Below are 18863 nucleotides of genomic sequence, written 5' to 3'. Positions count from 1 at the left end.
CTGAGGATTGCTCATGAAATTCCAGTGGGGGGACATTTAGGAATTGGGAAAAGATACAGAGGAATTTTTTTGACCAGGATTGCATAGGGATATAGTCAAATTCAACAGAACCTGTCATATATGTCAAGTAACAGGAAAAGCACAAGCAGTGATTAAGCCTGTGCCTTTAATTCCAACACTAGCATTTGAAGAACCTTTTACCAGGGTCATGATTGTGTAGGACCCCTCCCTAAGACTAAAAATGGAAATCAGTACTTATTCACAATAACGGGTGTGTTTACCAGGTTTCCTGAAGCGATACCTTTAAGAAATATTAGAACTAAGAAGATTGTGGAGAAGTTAATTAATTTTTTAACAATAAATGTTGTACCTAAAGAAATACAATCAGATCAGGGGTCAAATTTCATGGTCGCAGCTGTTTAAGGAAGAAATGAACAGTTCAGGGACAAAACAGTTTACCATCCAGAGTCACAAGGAGCTTTGGAAAGATGGCATTAAACTTTAAAAACTATGATGAGAGCATACTGTCAGGATTATGCACAGGATTGGGATACAAGAATTCCATGTTTATTATTTGCTATTAGAGACGCTACTAATGCATCGACTGGTTTTAGCCCTTTTGAACTAGTTTATGGTCATGAGGTAAGGGGGCCACTGAGATTGATTCATGAGAAATTGATGGGTCGAAATTCAGAAACTACTTTCCTGGGTTACGTATCAAATTTCAGGGAACGATTGAGCAAAGCATGTCAGTTGGCTAGGGACATTTAAAGATATCACAACAAGTGATTAAAGTGAAAGCAGATAAGGAGGCTAAAAGTCGCATTTTTGTTACTGGAGGGAAAGTATTAGTTTGTTACCAGTACTAGGGGATTCATTAAATGCAAGATTTAGTGGGCCTTACAGGACTGAAAAGAAATTGAGTGAAGTAAATTATTTAATAAATATTCCAGATAGCAGAAAGAAGCAGACGGTGTGTCATGTAAATATGCTTGAAAAGTACTTTGACAAGAAAGAGGAACAAAAAGAGGAGTTAGTGGTGGTGGATGATGAGAAAGAGGTAGAAATGCAGGACTCTGAAATTGATTTTCCTCTAATCAAATTGGATAATGAGGGGGTGCTTGAAAATTTAAATGAAATATTGAGTTACCTTCCAAGCAAGGTCAAAGTGCTTTGGAAAAGCTATTGCAGTCACAGAAACCTATTTGTGGAAATAAACTGGGAAAAACACATTTAGCTTTACATGATGTTTGTATAGAAATATCATCTTCATTGAGGCAACAACCTTATAGATTAAATCTGGCAAAGTTATCACAAGTACAAAAACAAATTGACTTCATGCTTCAAAATGTTATCATTGAGTCTAGTTGCAGTAACTGGAGTTCGCCTATTGTACTGGTACCGAAACTGGATGGAACACAAAGACTGTGTGTGGACTATTGAAAAGTGAATGCGATTTATATTGGTGATCTAATTGTTTTCAGTCAGATGTGGGAGGAGCATTTACAGCATCTGGAAGAATTATTTACTCGACTACAAGAAGCTAATTTGGTGATGAACTTGACTAAAAGTGAATTTGCAAAAGCGCAAGTTATGTTTCTAGGCCACACCATTGGACATGTAAGGTGGCTCCGAGAGATAGTCATAGAGTCATAGATAGTTATAGGGTCATAGTCTACAATACAGAAGAAGGCCCTTCGGCCCATCGAGTCTGTGCTGGTCAAACAAGCACCTAACTATTCTAATCCCATTTTCCAACACTAGGCCCATAGACTTGTATGCCATGGCATCGCAAGTGCACATCCAAATACTTCTTAAATGTTATGAGGGTTTCTGCCTCTACCACCCTTTCAGGCAGTGAGTTCCAGATAACCACTACACTCTGGGTGAAAAGATTCTTCCTCACATCCCCTCTAAACCTCCTGTCCCTTACCTTAAATCTAAGCCCCCTGGTTATTGATCCCTCCACCAAGGGGAAAAGTTCCTTCCTGTCTACCCTACCTATGTCCCTCATAATTTTATACATCTCAATCATGTCCCCCCTCAATCTCCTCTGCTCCACAGAAAATAATCCCAGTCTATCCAATCTCTCCTCATAACTAAAACTCTCCAGTCCAGGCAACATCCTGGTAAACCTCCTCTGCAATCTCTCTAGTGCAATCACATCCTTCCTATAATGCGGATTCCAGAACTGCACGCAATACTCTAGCCGTGGTCTAACTAGTGTTTTACACAGTTCCAGCATAACCTCCCTGCTTTTATATTCTATGCCTCGTCTAATAAAGGCAAGTATCCCTTGTGCCTTATTACCCACCTTATCTACATGTCCCACTACCTTAAGGAACCGGTGGACATGTACACCAAGATCCCTCTGATCCTCGGTGCTTCCCAGGTTCCTACCGTTCATCGTGTATTCCCGTACCTTGTTTGCCCTGCCCAAGTGCATCACCTCACAATTATCCAGATTAAATTTCATTTACCACTGATCAGCTCATCTGACCAGCCTGTGTATATCCTCCTGTAATCTAAGGCTATCCTCCTCACTATTTACCACCCCACCAATCCGGGAACTTCCTGATCAACCCTCCTACATTCAAGTCTAAATTGTTTATACATACGACAAAAAGCAAGGGACCCAACACCGATCCCTGTGTGGAACCCCACTGGACACAGACATCCAGTCACAGAAACACCCCTAGACCATCACTCTCTGCTTCCTGCCACTCAGCCAATTCTGGATCCAATTTGCCAAATTGTCTTGGATCCCATAGGCTCTTACATTCATTATCAGTCTCCTATGTGGGACCTTATCAAAAGCCTTGCTGAAGTCCAAGTAGACCATGTCAAATGCATTGCCCTCATCTACACACCTGGTCACCTCTTTGGAAAATTCAAATTGGTCAGATATGACCTCCCCTTAACAAAACCATGCTGACTGTCCTTGATTAATCCCTGCCTCTCCAAATGTAGATTAGTTTTCCCACCACTGAGATTGGACTGACTGGTCTGTAGTTCCCTGATTTATCCCTTCCTCCCTTCTTGAATAACAGTACCACACTGGCTGTCCTCCAGTCCTCTGGCACCTCTCCTGTGGCCAGAGGGGTATTGAAAATTATTGCCAGTGCCCCTGCTATCTCTTCCCTTGCCTCACTCAACAGCCTGTGATACATTTTATCCGGGCCCGGAGATTTATTTACTTTTAAGCCTCCCAGACCACTTAGAGCCTCCTCCCTTTCTAAGCTAATTTCTTGAATTATATCACAGTCCTTCAGCCTGATTTCCATACCCATGTCATCCCTCTCACTTGTGAACACCAACAAAAAGTATTCATTTAGAACCCTACTTACATCTTCGGGCTCCACACACAAATTATCACTGTGGTCCTTAATGGGCCCTACTCTTCCCCTAGTTACTCTCTTACTCTTAATGTACTTGTAAAATAACTTTAGAATTTCCTTTATTTTACCTGCCAATGTTTTGTCATGCCACCTTTTTGCTCTCCTAATTTCCTTTTTAAGTTTCCCCCTACACATTCTATACTCCTCTCAGGCTTCCGCTGTTTTGAGCCCTCGGTTTCTGCCATAAGCCTCCTTTTATCTCTTTACCCAATCCTGTATATCCCTCAACATCCAGGGTTCCCTGGATTTGTTGGTCCCATCTTTTGTCTTCACTGCAATATGTTGGTCTTGTACTCTCCCTATTTCCTTCTTGAATGAGTCCCACTGCTCTGACACAGATTTACCTAAATTAGCTGCTCGCAGTCCACTCTGGCCAAATCATATCTGACCTTAATAAAATTGGTCTTCCCCTAACTTAGAACTCTGATTTCTGGCCCATCCTTGTCCTTTTCCATAACAACCTTGAATCTAACGAAGTTATGATCACTATCTGCAAAATGCTCCCCCATTGATACCTCTACCGCTTGCCCGGCTTCATTCCCTAAAATTAAGTCCAGGACTGCCCCCTACGTCCTGGCTTAAAAAGCTCTCCTGGATGCATTTTAAGAATTCTGCTCCCTCTAAACCTATCACACTGTGACTAACCCAGTTAATGTTGGGGAAGTTGAAATCCCCCACTATTACTACCCTATTACTTTTACACTTCTCTGAAATTTGCCTACACATCTGCTCTTCTATTTCTCTCTGACTGTTTGGGGGCCTATTGTACACTCCCAGCAATGTGATTGCTCCCTTTTTGTTTTTCAGTTCTACCCATATGGCTTCGTTTGAGGAGCCTTCTAAGATGTCATCCCTCCTTACTGCTGTAATTGATTCCTTGATCAATATTGTGATACCCCCTCCTCTTTTACCTACTTCCCTGTCTCAACTGAAGATCCTATATCCTGGAATATTGAGCTGCAAATCCTGCCCCTCTCTCAACCATGTCTCTGTGACAGCAGTGACATCATACTTTGCATAGATGCAAAAGTCAAGGCTATTGTGGATTTCCCAGTGCCTACAGCAAAATGAGAAGCTTTGAGATTTCTGGGCATGAGTGGGTTTTACCAGAAATTTGTACCAAACTTTAGACAAGTGGTTTCTCCACTGACTGAATTATTAAAAACAAACAAGAAGTTTCAATGGACACTGGAGTGTCAGACGTCATTTGTTAGTTTGAAAACTGTATTAACTAGGACACCAGTATTGGCAGTACCCAATTATGCCAAGCAATTCACATTGGCTTTTGACGCAAGTGATTTAGGCATTGGGGCTGTACTATTACAAGAAGCTGACACTGGAATTGAAAAACCAATAGTGTATTTTTCCTGGAAACTGAATGTAGATCAGAGAAGATATTCAACGATTGAGAAAGAGACTTTGAGCATCTGAGCGTTAGCATTGCAGCATTTTGAAATTTATGTTGCAAACAATTCATCAGAAACAATTGTTTATACAGATCATAATTCTTTGAAGTTTTTGGACAAATTTCAAAACAAAAGTGCAAGGTTTTTCAGATGGAGTCTATTAGTACAACCATTTAATCTACATATTATACATATTGCTGGAAGAGAAAATCTGTTCGCAGATACATTATCAAGAGTTTGAAGCTTAAAGGAAAATGGGACATTTAAAAAAAAAACCTGGGCACAGAACTGGAGCAATTTCTGTTGACACCAAGGACTTGCATATATATTTATGTAATAGTGTCATGAGTATAGGAGATAGTGCAAGATGGGTTATTAAAATGAAGTGGTCATTTAGAATTATGATGGTTTATTTTTTGATAAGGAAGGGATGTCATGAAATTATTAATGTTTTTAATGTTTTGGAAAATATTTTTCTTTTAAAATAAAGGTTAGTCTATGGATGTGTCTTAATTGGATTGAAGCCAGCTAGTCTGGATGCTTTGGTATGTGCTAGTTTTGATATGTAAGAGAGATAGCGTGCATTTGCATTTTTTGAACAGAGCATTCAAGAAGTGGGTGAAAACTTGCTGCCTTTCTAACAGCTACTAAGCAAAATGTTTATATTACTAATAAAATTGGTACAGTGAATGGGATTTCACTGGTAAAAGGTAAAGTTCAAAGAGACTGGTGAGACAATGAGAATTTGAATTCAATCAGTGGTGGTAGGTAAAAGTTCAGTAATTTTCGGGTGTGCAGGCAGAGGCAATGTAAGATCAAAAGGCAGCTGCAAGCCGCCAACTGGCTCCACAGTGAAAAGAACCTCATTTTGAATTTGTAATGTGAAAATGCTTTGCCTGGTGTTTGGTTAAGTCTATGAGTTGCTGTTGCCTTAATGGAAATTATTTTGGGAATTTGTTAAAAGTTATTATAGTAGTAATTTGTAGCTATGTGTACATATATTTTAACCTGTGTAAATTAATAAAGTGTTTCATTTAGTTTAATGTAAAGCCTCAAGAACTGATCGTCTGATTCCTGAATTTAAGGTTGCATCTCAAACATAACACTTAAAATTATAGGTTATGACAGTTGTTTAAAGTTTACCTCTGGGATTTTTAAATAACTCCACTTTACCAACAGCATCGGCCATAACATGTTGTTTTTGGTGCCTAGGTTGATGCCAGGTGGTCCGTCTGGTTTCATTCCTTTTAGACATTTTAGTGGTTTGATACAACTGAGTGGCTTGCTAGGCCATTTAAGAGTCAACCACATTGCTGTGGGCCTGGAGTCACATGTAGGCCAGACCAGGTGAGGACGGCAGATTTCCTTCCCTAAAGGGCATTAGTGAACCAGATGGGTTTTTACGACAATCAACAATGGTTTCATTGTCATCATTAGACTCTTAATTCCAGATTTTAACTGAATTCAAATTCCACCATCATGGTCGGGTTTGAACCCAGCTCCCCAGAGAATAATACTAGGGGCATGATTTTACATCCCACAGGCGGGCGCCTTGGGCGAGTGTCCCAATGTCATTGTGCACTCGCACAATTTTTCAGTTAGCAGGCACACGAGAGAGTCGGCAGCACACCCACCGACAATTAAGAGACCTATTAAGGCCCTTAATCAATTAATTTAAACCTATTTTTCACTGCCCATACAACCTTACATTTGGCGGGTGGGCAAATTAGCCAAGCAGCCTTTTGAATTTTTAGCAAACCTCATCCACGGGCGGGATGAGGTTTCCATAATTAAATAAAAAATAAATATACATTTTTGGGCAGAATTTGTATTACGTCCGTGTTATTTGAGGTAGTCCCATGTCGGAACATTTTTTTCAGATTTTAAAAACCTTTATTTTGCAATTTAAAGTAGTTCAGCTCCCTAAGGCAGCTCCCTGCCTTCAGGGAGCTTTCAGTATGCGCTCTTCACCACGCGTATGTGTACACTTTTGCGCTCACCCTCTTCCTGCCTCCACCCCAGCAGCGCTGAGCCTTTCAGTGCACCTTTCATACTGGCTGCCTGTTAATTAGCCAGCCAGCGTGAGATCACGGTCAGGGGGATTTGCGGGCAGTGGACTGGAACGGGGAACCTGAGCCTGCCTGCTGCGCACGCCCAACAACCCAAAAGTCCTGCCCTGGGTCTCTGCATTACTAGTCCAGTGACAATAGCACTACCAAACCACCTCCCCCTGTCTGGCCTACATGTGACTCCAGGCCCACAGCAATGTGGTTGACTCTTAAATGCCCTCTGAAATGGCCTAGCAAGCCACTCAGTTGTATCAAACTACTAAAATGTCTAAAAGGAATGAAACCAGACGGACCACCTGGCATCAACCTAGGCACCAAAAACAACATGTTATGGCCGATGCTGTTGGTAAAGTGGAGTTATTTAAAAATCCCAGAGGTAAACTTTAAACACACTAAATCAGGATGTCTGAAACACAGACTGACCATCTAAAACTGGCACTGTATGATGTTCTACCATTCCTCTAGGATGAAATGGATTAATTAGGAATTGACAACCATGACGAAGTTCTCTGTCGATCTTCACTAAGTGCATTACTCAATGATATCTCTTACTTCCTACCACAAGGTACAGGCAGACGGACAGGTTCTCGCACAATGAAGGACTAAGACAATTATTCACTCACCTTCGGAAATTGGTAGGTTATCTGTGGCTCGTATGTTGCACTGGACTTCTTTAGAGAAACAACCACCAGATATTCAAAGAACTGTGCTGAATATCGGGACACATCTTGTTCTGGCGTCTTCTCTTCAACTGAAATGCTTCTCTCGATGCCTGTTTTAGAAATACAGGATACGCAATTTCTGACTTTCGGTCTTAAATTCCATCTGGTTGATCTCAACATCCTGTTTATATTGTCAGTGATCTTCTCTCCTGCTCCATGTCTGACAGTCACTGATCTCTCACCCTGTTCCGTGTCTGACACTGATCTCTCACCCTGTTCCGTGTCTGACACTGATCTCTCACCCTGTTCCGTGTCTGACACTGATCTCTCACCCTGTTCCGTGTCTGACACTGATCTCTCACCCTGTTCCGTGTCTGACACTGATCTCTAACCCTGTTCCGTGTCTGACAGTCACTGATCTCTAACCCTGCTCCGTGTCTGACAGTCACTGATCTCTAACCCTGTTCCGTGTCTGACAGTCACTGATCTCTAACCCCGTTCCGTGTCTGACAGTCACTGATCTCTAACCCTGTTCCGTGTCTGACAGTCACTGATCTCTAACCCTGCTCCGTGTCTGACAGTCACTGATCTCTAACCCTGTTCCGTGTCTGACAGTCACTGATCTCTAACCCTGCTCCGTGTCTGACAGTCACTGATCTCTAACCCTGCTCCGTGTCTGACAGTCACTGATCTCTAACCCTGTTCCGTGTCTGACAGTCACTGATCTCTCACCCTATTCCGTGTCTGACAGTCACTGATCTCTAACCCTGCTCCGTGTCTGAGTCACTGATCTCTAACGCTGCTCCGTGTCTGACAGTCACTGATCTCTCACCCTGTTCCGTGTCTGACATTGATCTCTAACCCTGTTCCGTGTCTGACAGTCACTGATCTCTAACCCTGCTCCGTGTCTGACAGTCACTGATCTCTCACCCTGTTCCGTGTCTGACAGTCACTGATCTCTAACCCTGCTCCGTCTCTCACCGTCAAAGATGACTTGTTGAATCTGTTCCTCTTATATGTATAGAAGGTTTGGGGCTTTCCCACATTAACAAAGAAGTACTCCTCCTCTCTCCTGATTCATAAACTGATTGTGACCCGGCACTGGTGAACGCTGTTATCCAGGGCGCTGGGAAACTGGGATATTTTGATTAAGGCTCTGGGGTATAGGGCAGTACAGGGCAAGAGTAAAAGAGCTGAAAGTTGATGTTAGCAGCTCAGTCCCAAGTCAGAAAGATGCAGCCACAGTCCGTTACACTCCGGCTGCCTTTTAATGGATTTGATAGGAATGTTTTTTTTAGATTCCTTTACTGAAGTCTTAATATTCAGTTACAAATGGAACTGATGCTGAATTGCTAAACACACTTCAAATCCAGCCCGCATGGAACACAGGAATCTCTCTCTCTCTCTCTTTCTATTGGCTGAGCGATGGAATGAGATCGATTACAGCAAAAATCCAGAATGAAAACAGGATGACAGGGTAAGATGATCCAGAATTCAATGTTAAATTGGCAGTCTCAATCAGAGAGAAGCTGGTGTGGGAGATCAAAATATGGATGAGTATTGCTGAGGCTGCATCCTCATGTTCATTGGTCTGGGCTCAGCATACAAAGTGGGAGCAGATTGGCTCATGGACTGTGCAACACATCCACGAATAACCACCATGGGTCATTGTCCTTGGAAATGAAGCTCTACTGCTCATATTTTACATCACACTGTTCATCCATCATTCCTCTACTTGCTGACCTACATTTGCTCCTCATGCTGCAATGCCTTGAACATAAAATTTTCATTCTTGTTTACAAAGTCCTCCACGGTCTGCTGCCGTCCCCGCCCCCTTCCCATCACTACAACCTTCAGGGAGAGAGCTGCATTCCTCCAATTCTGGACTCATGCACATCACCAACTTTCATTGCTCCAGAATTGCAAACTGTGGCATCTACTGCCTGGGTCCCAAGTCTGAAATTCCCTCCCCAAACCAGGAGGAGTGGGAACTGTATGAGCCCGGAATGGATAAAAGAGCAGCAGCCTGGAGCAGGCCTGAGACCAGGAGGAATGGGGCCCGAGTGGATGGTGACAGAGGACGGACTGCATTTGGAAAAATCAAAGCCTAGCATTACAGGAAAGCAGCTAAGTGACTCATTGGTGAGTATCTCTTTTTGTCTGATCTCTTTCTCCCTCCAAACTAGGGCATTGGTCTAAACTGTGAAATTTTTTAAAAATTCAGTCCTAGAAGTAACTTAAGTCATAGGCCTGAATTTTTCGCTTGGCAGGCGTGTGTGATCAGCGGGCCCGAGAGTGGTCCGCAAATGGATCACTGACCACGATCGGCCCCCGACCGTGATTTCACGCTGGCTGGCCAATTAACGACCAGCCAGTGTGAAATACTCATTGGAAAGCTCAGTGCTTCCGGGGTGGAGGTGGGAAGAGGGCAGGCAGTGACGTCACTGTCGAAAAGATATAATAATTTTCATAATATTATTGGAATTTATTGTAAAATAGAGTAATAGTGGGATGTGTCTATGTGTGTGTGTGCGATTTAATTAATTTAGAGTCAGCTAGTCTGGGTGGTTTGATCTAAGAGAGGGTAGGATTGCAATGTTAATTAGATAAACATGGGGAAGTTTAGAAACATAGGTGTCAAGGGAACATTTGCACTTTGAAATAAACCAGGCCAGACTGTTTTCAAAGGAGGGGTGAAATGTGTCACCTCGCTAGATGAAGTTCAGAAACAATGTGTTTATTTTTCCCAAAGTTTACTGGTAAAACTTAGGGCTTTATTATCAAGGAAATAAAGTCCATAGTGAAACAATGGGTAATTGCATTCAAAGAGGACAATATGTATAAAGAAGGAGTGAAGGCTGTGTGTAAGGGAAGGCATTTGTAAGATCTTACAAGTATGAAAAGCCTTCAGCATCTATGCCTCAAGCTGCCATCTCCATGGACTGAAGTTAAGAAAACTCGCTCAGAAGTTGACTTGTTCAGGGTATCATGTTTCTTTGACTGAGTCTTTTAAAATCTGACTGTCTTACTGTTGCCTTAACAAAAGTGTAACTGAGAGTTAGATTGATTAGGGGATTTAGAAGTTATCATAATAGTAACTTGCAGATCTATGTATGTATTTAAAATCATGTCTCTTATCAATAAATGTTTAATCTGGTTTTATAAAAACCTATAAGACTTGGTGGTCTTATTACTACTGAATTCAGGACAAGCATCTCGAAATTTATACAGATTAAAAATTAATTGTGATAGTTGTTTCAAGTTTCCCTCTGGGGTTTGAACAGCTCGGCATTTACTATCTGCTGTGTCATAACATATTTGGGGCTCTTTGTGGAATATATTTGAAATTCACTCACTTTTTTGGGGTTGGTGAATCTTAAGGTTACAAGTATGAGAAGCACTTTGAATTCAGGAGTTGGTATGAGGTTTTTTTAAGTGGTGAGACTGCAATATGGCTTTGGCAGTTTCTCATACTTGTCTGGGAGTTGAAGTTATAACTTTGGCTGGTTTACAAAAGGTAACTAAAGTTAAGTTAATGGAATTGGTGGATAAATTACAATTGAGGTTACCTGCAGGGGCTAAGACAGCAGATATAATTGAAGGTATAGCACAGCATTTAAAGTTGGAAGTGATACCTGACACTAGTGACAGCTGGAGATAGTGAGAGTTCAGTTAGAAATGAAGAAACTTGAATTTGAACAAGCAAAGGAAATGAAAAAACTTGTGCAAGAGGCAGCAGAAAAGGAAAGGGCAGAAAAAGATAAAGAAAGGGCATTTCAAAGGGAGCAAGCAGAAAGGCCAAAGAAAGAAAGGAATCTGGAACTGGAATTCCAGGCAAGAGAAAAGGATAAAGAAAGTGAGGCAAGGGAAAGAGAGAAGGAAGAAGAAAGGGCATACCAGCTTAAAAGGCTGGAAGTTAAAAAAGAGAGCTCAGATTCTGAGGAAAGTTCTGATGAGGAAAAAACCTTTAACGTAAAATCCAGCGGGGAGTTGTTTAAGTTTGTACAAGCTCTTCTAGAGTTTGAGAAAAAAAATGTTGAAACATTCTTTATTTCATTTGAGAAGTTAGCCAAACAGATGAAATGGCCACAGGAAAACCGGACATTGTTGTTACAATCCAGGTTGGTGGGTAGAACACGAGGTTTATGCTTCGCTGTCAGAAGAAATGTCAGTGAATTAGGATGTGGTGCAAAGGGATATTTTGAGTGCATATGAGTTGGTTCCTGAGGTATACAAGCAGAAATTTAGGAAAATGAGGAAACAGCCTGGGCAAACTCGTACTGAGTTTTAAAGAGTAAAACAAAGTAATTTTGACCGGTGGATACGGGCATTAAAAATAAAGACAACATATGCAGCTCTTAAAGAAGTAATTCTTTTGTAAGAATTTAAAGATTCAATTCCTTCGGAAATTAGAACACATGTAGTGGAACAGAAGGTTCAAACTGTAAGACAAGCAGCAGAGATAGCTGATGTTTATGAGTTAGTTCTTGGAGTTAAACCTTCTTTTTGCCACCCTTTTAAATCAGAAAAAGATAGAAAGTGGGAAGGTGAAAGCAAGGTGGATAGTCAGGGAAGGGGAATAGGTGGAAATTCCCAGGATGTTTTTTCTCAGAATAGGAAGGACGGTGGTGAGAGTAGAAGTGACATGAAAATTGAGGTGTTTTCATTGTAATAAAGTTGGACACACATGCTGGAAATTGTAGGGAAAATCTGTAGGAATTATAGGGGCGCAGAAAGGTACTGGATTTAGAAGTACTGTGGGTTCTGAGGTTCTGGCACAGGAGAAACCAGTGGTTTGTGTGCTGATGAAACAGGGAGAATCAGTGAAAGGTAAAGAAGTGGGAATGTGTTTACAATTTACCAAAAATAATTCAAGGAGCAGGTTTCAGAAATGTTTAAAGATTTTGTATGTGAAGGGAAAATCTTTTCGTGTGTACAGGGTGGAGTAGGTAAAGGTATTAAAATGTTAACAGACACAGAGAAGAGTCAATCCTTAATGTGGTGAGATGGTGATATTTGTTGTTCAGTGTGTGTATTACAGGAACAGGTGATAATAAGTGGGGTTCAAGGAGATGCTAAACCTACTCCATTGTGGAAGGTAAATTTAAAGAGCAAGTGGAAAACAGGCAAAATGACTGTTGGAGTGGTGGAAAAATTACCCATTGCAGGGGTTCTCTTTATTCTGGGCAATGATATAGCTGGATCACAAATGTGGTTGATGCCTATGGTAACTGAGCAACCTGTAAGGTGCCATCAACAAAAGTGTTAGAGAGAGAGCATGTTGGATTGTTTCCAAATTGTGTGATAACGAGATCACAGGCTGATAGGTTAAAATAAGAAAAACAGGAAGGACAGGCAGTTCAAAGGCAGGAAGAAGGTGTCAAAATTAAGTTAGCTGACACTGTGTTTGATAACATTGTTCAGGAAGACTAAAGGACAATTCATCTGACGTGTTTATCTCAAATGGAGTTACAGAAGGAAAGATTTGGAAATACAACATTTATATCAGACAGCCTAGTCAGAAACAGAGGGAAAATGTATTCTAGAATGTTATTACCTTAAGGATAATACTTTAATGAGAAAATGGAGGCTGTATAATGTTTCAGTAAATGAAAAGCTGGAAGGAGGTACATCAGATTGTTATCCCATTAGGGTATAGAAATAAAATTCTGAGGATAGCTCATGAAATTCCAACAGGGGTCATTTAGGAATGAGAAAGACACAGGTGAAGATACAGGAACATTTTTATTGGCCTGGATTGCATAGTTATGTAGTCAAATACTGTAAAACACGTTACACAAGTCAGGTGATAGGGAAACCACAAGCAGTGATTAAGCCAGCACCTTTAAGTCCAATTCCAGCATTTGAAGAACCTTTTATTACGGTCATGATTGATTGTGTAGGACTAATCCCCAAGACTAAAAGTGGAATCAGTATTTATTGACAATAATGGATGTGTCTACCTAATTTCCTGAAGCAATAGCTTTGAAAAACATTACAACAAAGAAGATTGGTGAAGAGTTAACTAAATTTTTTACAATATATGGTTTACCTCAAGAAATACAATCCAATCAAGGTTCAAATTTTGTGTCACAGCTGTTTAAGGAAGTAATGAACAGTTTGGGGATAAAACAATTTAAGTCAACAGTCATCCTGAGTCACAATGGGGCTTTGGAAAGGTGGGCCCAACCAAAAAAACTATGATGAGAGTGTATGGTCAGGATTATCCACAGGATTGGAATAGAGGAATTCCATTCTTGTTATTTGTTATTAGTGATGCTCCTAATGCACCTTTTAGATCTGAAGAAGAATCATAAGGACTTAAAATGTTAACTTTTTTTTCCTCTCCACAGATGCTGAGTTTTTAAAGACGTTTCTGTTTTTATTTCAGATTTCCAGCATCCACAGTATTTTGCTTTTCTCCTAATGCATTGACTGGTTTTAGTCCTTTCAAACTAGTCTATGGTCATGAGGTAAGGGGACCACTGAAATTGATTTATGAGAAATTGGTGGGTCAAAATTCAGAAACTACTCTCCCAGATTACAAATCAAACTTCAGAGAGAGATTAGACAGAGTGCGTGAGTTAGCTAGGGAACATTTAAAGATATCACAGCAAGTGATGAAAGTGAAAGCAGACAGGAAGCTTCGGCTCAGAATTTTGTTGCTGTAGAAAAAGTGCTAGTTCTGTTACCCATGCTGGATGACTCATTAAAGGCAAGGTTTAGTGGGTCTGAAAAGAAACTTAATGAAGTAAATCATTCAATAAATACTCCAGATAGAAGAAAGCAGAGGGTGTGTCATGTACGTATGCTTAAAAACTTTGAAAGGAAGTGTTAGTGGTGGTAGATAAAGAGAAAGAAGTAATGAGGATTCTGAAATTAATTTTCCTCTAATTAAATTGGATAATGAGGGGGTTCTTAAACTTAAGATGAACTTGATAACCACTACACTACAGAAACAATGTATAATGAGTGTCAGCACAGAGCAGGTTGAAACATTAATTGAAATTAATACTTTAAACAAGGTACTAACTAGATTCTAAATTAGGGAGCAAAGGTTTTGATTTTCTTTGTATGATGGATGGGCAGCTGAAACCTATTGTTTACAATCAGACAGCATGTGGGACAAGCAGGACCACATGTATAGGAAATGTCTCCACCTGTTTCAACTCAAACATAGGGTTTCTAACTGCTGGGGCAGCTGGAGTCACTGTGGAACATCAGGGCGGCAGTGTTTCCTTGATGTTCCAGGAGGTGGCCAGCCCACAGGCAAAGAGAGTTCCACACAGTAGATAGGCCATCCGGAAATGTAGGAAGATGCAGCAAGTGCAGGGAACTTTGGGGCATGTGCCACTTTCAAACCTCCTCAGAAGGAAAAACCAGTTCAAAATTGTCAAATCCCAGTAAAAATCAGTAATACAGTAAGGCTGGGGGTGATGATACCCAGAAGGATTCCAAAGTTAAGAGTAAAGACAGACAGGCGTTTCCGTAGCCGTCATGGTGAGTCCCATATGGTGTGTTGCCTCCAAGAGCCCAATGGTCAGATTTTCAGCAGCTAGAGAGGAAATTGAAAGGTGGGATCTCGAAGGTAGGAATCTCTGGATTACTCCCAGTACCACCACTAGCAAGAGTACAACTTGTAAGATAGCAAGGATCAACTTGTGGCTCGAGACATGGTGCAGGAGGGAGGGCCTCAAGTTCTTGGGTGATTGGGACCAGATCTGGGGCAGAAAGCACCTATTGAAAAGGAATGGGTTGCACCTCAATGGGACTGGGACCAATACCATCTTGGGGAGGTTGACTCATGTGGGTGGGGAGGGTTAAAAATAAATTGGTGAGGGTTGGGCACCAGCATACAGAAGTGCAAAAGAGGAAAAAGATGCATAAAGTGAGAGTGTTGGGTGGTACTGGACAAGGCAGTAGTACCATATATAGGAGCAGACTAAAAAGGATCCCGAGAGATGCAGAGATAGATTTACAATACATATAGGTAAACACACAAAGTATGGTGAATAAAGTTGGTGAGCTACAAGCACAAATGGCCATGTGAGAATATGATGAAGTGGCAATAACAGAAATGTGGCTTAAAAATGGTGAGGACTGTGCGCTTAATATTTAAAGATATAAAGTGTTCAGAAAAGATATTGATGGAAAACAGGGAGTTAGGGTAACGGTATTGATTAGGGAAGACATTGTTGTGTTGGAAAGAAGGGATGTCCTTGAGGGGCCAAGGACAGAATCCATTTAGTTAGAGCTGAGAAGCAGAAAGGTATGATCACATAACTGAGGGTATTCTTTAGGCTTCCAAATAGTGAGAGTGAGAGAGGAGCAAATCTACAGGGAAATCACAGAGATGGACTATTCAGTAGTGATATAGGGGAACTTTCATTCGTCAATTATCGATTGGGATAATGTTAGAGTGAAGAGTAAGGGGGAGGATGAATTTCTGAAATGTATGTTCTCAATCCAACTAGGAAGGAGGCATTGCAGGATCTGGTGTTGGGGAATGAGTAGGCAAAGTGGTCAAGTCTGTGAGGGAATACTTAGGTAAGAGTGATCATTGTATCATAAGGTTTAGCTTAGTAATGAAGCAGAGCAAGGAACAATCTAACGGTGGACTTCTAAATTGGAAAAGGACAAATTACAATGGATTTGGAGGGGATCTCGCCATTGTAAAATTGAACTAAAGGTCGACAGCAAAAACTGCAATGTCACAGGTGAAAGCTAGGGGAACCAGATCCTTGTATGACGAGGGGCATAGAGAATATGATTAAAATTTTTTAAACTTGGTATGATGCATGTGAGATGACTTCTTCAAGCAAGAACCAGGTCAGATACAATAATTGGAGAAGGGAAGTGAATAAGAAATGGCGGTTAACATAAAATGGAACCCAAAAATATTTGACCAGCGTGCAAATAGGAAGCAGGCAGTAAGAGGAGAGGTGGTTGGGGTGACTACTGGCAAAGAAGGTGATATGTGCTTAGAGGCGCAGGGAAGGCTGGAATACTGAATGAGTTCATTTTATCATTGTTTACTGAGGAAGAAGATACTGATAAAATATTGATAGAAGTGGAGATGGTAGAGATAATGGATGGGGTGAAAACTGCAGGATGTACTGGAAAGGATAGTCGAGCTTAGAGTGGAAAAGTCTGATCCAGAGCATTCACATCTGGGTGTTAAGAGAAGTGGGGGTGTTGGGGTGATGACGGCAGAAGAGCTTACAATAATCTCCCAATCTTCCCTAGATACATGGGAGGTGTTGGGAGATTGGAAAGTGGAAAATGAGATACCCTTGTTCAGGAAAGGGTATAAGGACAGTTTTCTAGTAACCACAGACCGGTCAGTTTAACGTCAAACGTAGGTAAGGATTTAGAAACAATCTTCAGGGAAAAAATGAACAGATGTTTGGAGAAGTTTGCGTTAACTAAGGAGAGCCAGTGCAGATTTGTGTTTGACAAATTGAATTTTTTGATTAAATGAAAGGAAAGGTTGGTGGGAAATGTGGTGGATGTTGTCTGCATGTATTTTAAGAAAGTGTTTGACAAAGTACCACGTAAAAGGCTGGTTAACAAAATTGAGGCTCATGGAAAAGGATGGTTAATGTCAGCTTGGGTATAAAATTGGCTTAAGAACAGAAACAGTGAATGGTTATTTTTCAGACTGAAGGATGGTAGACAGTGTGGCTCCCTGAGAGTCAGTGATAGGAGGACTGATTTTTTTGATATGTATAATTGACTGGGTTATTGACAGTGAAATTTATTTGCCAATAATACCAAGCTTGGGGGTATAGCCACAGTGACGATGATACAGCACGTAGATAGGCTAGCAGAATGGGAAAACAAGTGGCAGATGGAATTTAATACAGAGATATGTGAGGTGATGCATTTTGACTGAAGGGATAGGGAAAGACTACATAAACCTAATGACACAGCTCTAAAGGGTGTGCAGGGACAGAGGGACCTGGGAGATATTTTTTAAAAATTCATTTACGGGATGTGGGCATCGCTGGCTAGGCCAGTATTTATTGCCCATCCCTAATTGCCCTTGTGCATTGATGTTAGAAGGGAGCAGGACATATTAAGAGAGTAGCTAGAAAATATCAGATCTTGGGTTTCATAAATAGAGTTATTGAGTACAAAAACAGAGAAGTCAGGCTGAACCTCTATGAAGCTCTGGTTAGGCCACAACTAGAATATTGCATCAAGTTCTGGCCACTCTGCTTTAGGAAGGATGTGATGGCCCTTGGGAAGGTGCAGAGGTGATTTGCCAGAATGGTTCTAGGGATGAGGGGTTTTGGTTACAAGATTAGGTTGGAGAAGCTGGGGTTGTTCTCCTTGGAGCAAAGGAGATTGAGGGGAGTTTTGATAGAGGTGGACAAGATTGTGTACACCTTTAGATAATGTAGACAAAGAAAAGCTGTTCCCATTAGCTAATGGTACAAGGACTAAGGGGACACAGATTTAAGGTTTTGGGCAAGAGATCAGAGGGATATGAGGAGGAGATTTTTTTTTACACAGTGAGTGCTAATGACCTGGAACTTGCTGCTATTAGGGAAGCAGAGATGATCAATGATTCCAAAAGGAAATTTCCGGGACACTTGAGGGAAATAAACTTGCAGAGCTACGAGGCCAGAGTGGGTGAATGGGACTGACGGGACTGCTCTGCAGACAGCTGCCACAGTCTTGATGGGCTGAATGGCCTCCTTCTAAGTCTCTCCAACTCTCTCTCCTCCTTGAAGGCATTCCTTAAGCCAACCTCTTTGACCAAGCCTTTGGTCACCTGTCCTATTAACTCCTTTTGTGGCTTGGTGTCAAAATTGGCTCAAATACTTTTCTGTTGGGCATATGGGGAAGTTTTACTATGTGCTATATAAAAGCAAGTTTTTGTTTGAATCAGAGGAAAGAATGCTGTAAATTTGTTGCACTTTCCTTTCTGCTTTGCCAACTCCCTTGCAGTGTTGGGATTGTTAGGGGAATTATGGTGGAGGTGGAGATATTTTCCATTCTGCACTATGAACAGCGTTGGGAGTTCCCTAAGCACCTGTGTTCATCGATGCTCACACCTCATGTGAGTCACACAGATCTAGAAAAAAACCAAAAGACTTGCATTTCTATCGCACCTTTCACAATCTCAGGACTTTCCAAAGTGCTTTACAACCAATGAAACGCTTTCATTGTATGGACACCGTTTCAGAACAGGAAACCAAGCTGTAAATTTGCACACAGGAAGATCCCACAAACAGGAATACGACAATGGCCACAATCTTTTTTGTGATGTTGGTTAAGGGATAAATATTGACCAAAACACCGAGGATAACTCCCCTGCTC

General features: G+C 41.2%; 1 protein-coding gene across 3 annotated transcripts in view; it reads right to left on the bottom strand.

Annotated features, from left to right (window-relative positions):
• The window catches only part of LOC121282637 (DENN domain-containing protein 2D-like), a 185450-nt gene that overhangs the window by 140385 nt on the left and 26202 nt on the right, over positions 1–18863 (bottom strand). For all 3 annotated transcript variants that reach the window (XM_041196455.1, XM_041196453.1, XM_041196454.1), the window contains exon 3: positions 7497–7645. In XM_041196455.1, coding sequence (XP_041052389.1) covers positions 7497–7645 — 149 coding nt within the window. The remainder of the gene's footprint in view (positions 1–7496; positions 7646–18863) is intronic.

This window comes from Carcharodon carcharias, chromosome 9 (assembly GCF_017639515.1).
Source record: "Carcharodon carcharias isolate sCarCar2 chromosome 9, sCarCar2.pri, whole genome shotgun sequence".
Classification (NCBI taxonomy): Eukaryota; Metazoa; Chordata; class Chondrichthyes; order Lamniformes; family Lamnidae; genus Carcharodon; species Carcharodon carcharias.
The sequence above is the reverse complement of the archived record's forward strand: the minus strand, read 5'-3'. Positions and strand labels throughout refer to the sequence as shown.